At 58.0% G+C, this 2,622-nt stretch overlaps 1 protein-coding gene across 1 annotated transcript in view; it reads right to left on the reverse strand.

Annotated features, from left to right (window-relative positions):
- The window catches only part of RBPMS2 (RNA binding protein with multiple splicing 2), a 14,537-nt gene that overhangs the window by 7,682 nt on the left and 4,233 nt on the right, over positions 1-2,622 (reverse strand). The window contains exon 7 of the mRNA XM_017731079.1: positions 2,605-2,622. Within this exon, the coding sequence (XP_017586568.1) occupies positions 2,605-2,622 (18 nt within the window). The remainder of the gene's footprint in view (positions 1-2,604) is intronic.

Genomic DNA, 2,622 nt, shown 5'->3' on the forward strand with positions numbered 1-2,622 from the left:
TGGGGGGGCGGGGGCGGGCCACACCCACAGCAGCCTGGTGCCTGCCCAGAATATCACCGAGGCAGGGACGTGCCAGGAGCAGCAGCCATCAGTCTTGGCTGGGAATGGCTTACCAAGGGTTCCCGAGGCCAAGCCAGCCTCTCAGCACCTCCTGCCCCTCATCCCTCCTGCCAGCCCTCTGGGCAGCTCTTCAGGAGGCCTCTCCCCCTTGCTGAACTCAGCACTGTATGAGCCCTTCAGGTTTAAATCTCTTGTGACAAGACCTTGGTTTAGCTACAGCCTCCAACTTCTTGCCTGCCTCAAGGCTGATCACTACAGAGCTGCTAAAGCTCTGGCCATCCCCACGGATGCCCTCCAGCCAACACCAGTCCACCAGGAGGAAGAACTATGACTGTTCTGAGCCCACCACATCAGTGAGCCAGCCCCTCCCAGTGAGGGCAGAGGCTCAGCGCACTGGGACTAAGGGCACAGCTTTTAGCCCAGTTTGTGAGCAAAAGCCATCTCCCTGTTGTGCTCCACCCTCAGCTCTGCAAAGGACAGGGCTCCAGCCCAGAGCTGCCAGCACGAGTAATGTTTAACCCCGCTAAATTTTATTGGTAACATATCCTGTGCCAGGACGTGCCCCTGCGGGGTCAGCACCAGCTCAGCACAGCCAGGAACAGCTGGGACTGCCCAGTGGCCTCTTTGGGAAAGAGCTGGGTGCAGCCACAGCCTGGAGGGGCTGCACTGGCTCCCTAAGGCTTAGAGAGCCATCACCACCCATGGACCCCCTTGCGCAGGGAGCTCTACGTACACGGGGAGCTGCTCAGGGTTTTATGGTGAGGCCAGACAACCTCTTTGGAAACCAGTAGCTCACCAGCTGGAGGGCAGGAACTAAGACCCCAGAGGGAAAAGATGTAGCTGGAGGCCTCCTTAATACTCTCCACTCTACGAGAGCAGAGTTTTCTCCCCCACCATGCACCATAAAGTTTTGATGTCTAGCCCTCACACTCAGGGTTCCTATACAGTCACCAGTGACCATCCTGGAAGAAACTGCAGCAAAAGTTTCACCTCCCTCAGCCACCTCAGACAGGCCAGAGAGGTTGTTTTTTCTTGGTCTTCCCTTCCAGGGACAATTCAGCCTTGACCATCACCCTACACACACAAGGGGCAAGAAGATGCCTCTCTCCTGGGCCACTGGGAAGCACAGCACAGCCCTGTAGTTGTGGGCACCACCACCAACTTTTGGAAAACACCAGCAAGCACAACCTTCCCAGTGAAGAATCAGCCTGGCTCTGGAGGTCCTTGGAAGAACATCCCAGTACCCGGTCCTGTCCTGAACCCCAATGTACTTCTCCCTACCCCACAGGAGCTTCAGCCCAACACCAGCTCACCTGTAGAAGGGCAGAAGCAGGAGAGGTCTACAGGTGTGAGAGGGGCCCGACAGAGGATGGGAGTTGGCATCTACTCCATGTGGCATTTGGGAAGCAAGCTTGGCTTGAAGCTGGGCAGTTACCACCACAAAGCTTGCGGGAAGCAACAGGATGCCCAAGGGCCAACATAGCTCACTGCCAGCCAGGACAGCAAGGTGAGAGGACACAGCTCCTCTTCCTCTCCATTTAAGCAGGGAAGAGTAGGAGTCAACACCCTGCTTGGCAGGGCAGAGAGCAGAGGTTAAGCCCCAACGCTCAGTCCCACTGCCCCAGTCCCCCATGGCACCGCTACAGGAGCAGAGACGGAAGCAGGCAGAGCACAGCTGGCTGGTCACACTGAGCAGGGCAGGGACAGGGGCTCCAGCTTCTCCTGGACAAGTGCTTCAAGCCAAGCACCTTAACTTGGAATTAGGACACTGCTACTCTGTTTGGCTTTCCCTTTGCATATTCATGGTTTCAAGGACTTTATGTGGTCACTGTACACGAAAGCATCCCAGTGTCAGACCAGTACAGGCATTGCTACATCCCCAGCTGTCAGCAAGCAAACCCTGGGACACCAGGCGGCTGGTTGCACCACCACCTGCACTTCCAGAGGTTCATGCATGGAATGACCCTTCTCACTAGCCTGTACCCAGGGGGGCTAACACCCTGTTCCATCACAGTTTCTCGCTCTGGCAAGGCTCTAGTCACTCATCTCCTGCAGGACACTCTCCTCCCGCTTTGGAAGTGTTTGAGTCATTTGGCCCACAGGGTCCCAGCTGAGCCCCTCAATTCAGCATGGAGCTAAGCCCATTGCTTTCGCTGTGACTTGGGATGACATTTCATAGCTGTTACTTGCTGGCAGGGAGTGTTTCCTCCCAGCAGTCCCTCAGTGTAGTTCTCCGGCCATGGGGAGCAACAGGGCCAGCCAGAAATCGAGCCCCGACTTCCTCCCACCCACCTGCCCCTTGTGGGAAAGAGGGCTGGACCTGCAAGGTCAGAAATCATCACCCAGCTCTGCCTGCTCTCGGCCACACGGAGCCCTCCCTTGGGGCTGGGCGCCCCTGCCCTGCAGCCGGGAGCAGGCTCTGCCCGGGAGCCAAGGTGCAGAGGCCAGGGTCAAACCGGCCAAGCGGAGACCGCGGCAATGAGAGCACCGGGGCGGGGAGAGAGGAGGGCCCAGCCCTGGCACGGGAGGCGGGGCGCGACTCACCTGAGCGTGAAGAGCAGC

Source organism: Corvus brachyrhynchos, unplaced genomic scaffold (genome assembly GCF_000691975.1).
Source record: "Corvus brachyrhynchos isolate BGI_N302 unplaced genomic scaffold, ASM69197v1 scaffold164, whole genome shotgun sequence".
Classification (NCBI taxonomy): domain Eukaryota; kingdom Metazoa; phylum Chordata; class Aves; order Passeriformes; family Corvidae; genus Corvus; species Corvus brachyrhynchos.